Below are 332 nucleotides of genomic sequence, written 5' to 3' on the forward strand. Positions count from 1 at the left end.
GGCTTGCGGGAGGTGGGTTCTTCCCTCCGAGCCGTAGGTCTGGGCCACATGGCACAGCATGAGGAAGGAGATGTCGAAGAGCAGGGCCCGCACCGCGGCTCCTTTGGCTGGGGGAGAAGAAACAAAGACCTTGGGGAGCTCTGGCCCTGGCACAAGGATGCAGGCAGGAGCCCTGGGAGCTTGGGGGCTGGGACCCCACTTCCTCCAGGCAGCTTTTCCAACCCCCCAAGTGCTTGTGTGCAAACGAGGGCTCCAGGGAACGCGCCAAGTTCCTCCCTCCACCCTGTCTGCCTCCCCCTGAGCCCCCAAAGCCTCTCTGGCCTCCCGTTCCC

General features: G+C 64.8%; 1 protein-coding gene across 1 annotated transcript in view; it reads right to left on the bottom strand.

Moving 5' to 3' along the window:
• Nucleotides 1-146, bottom strand: part of MED24 (mediator complex subunit 24) — a gene marked incomplete at both ends in the record, with an annotated part of 3,413 nt that extends 3,267 nt beyond the window's left edge. The window contains one exon of the mRNA XM_010085374.1: nt 27-146. Within this exon, the coding sequence (XP_010083676.1) occupies nt 27-146 (120 nt within the window). The remainder of the gene's footprint in view (nt 1-26) is intronic.
• Nucleotides 147-332: the final 186 nt, after the last annotated feature.

The sequence above is a fragment of the Pterocles gutturalis genome, unplaced genomic scaffold, assembly GCF_000699245.1.
Source record: "Pterocles gutturalis isolate BGI_N339 unplaced genomic scaffold, ASM69924v1 scaffold1530, whole genome shotgun sequence".
In the NCBI taxonomy this organism is placed as follows: domain Eukaryota; kingdom Metazoa; phylum Chordata; class Aves; order Pterocliformes; family Pteroclidae; genus Pterocles; species Pterocles gutturalis.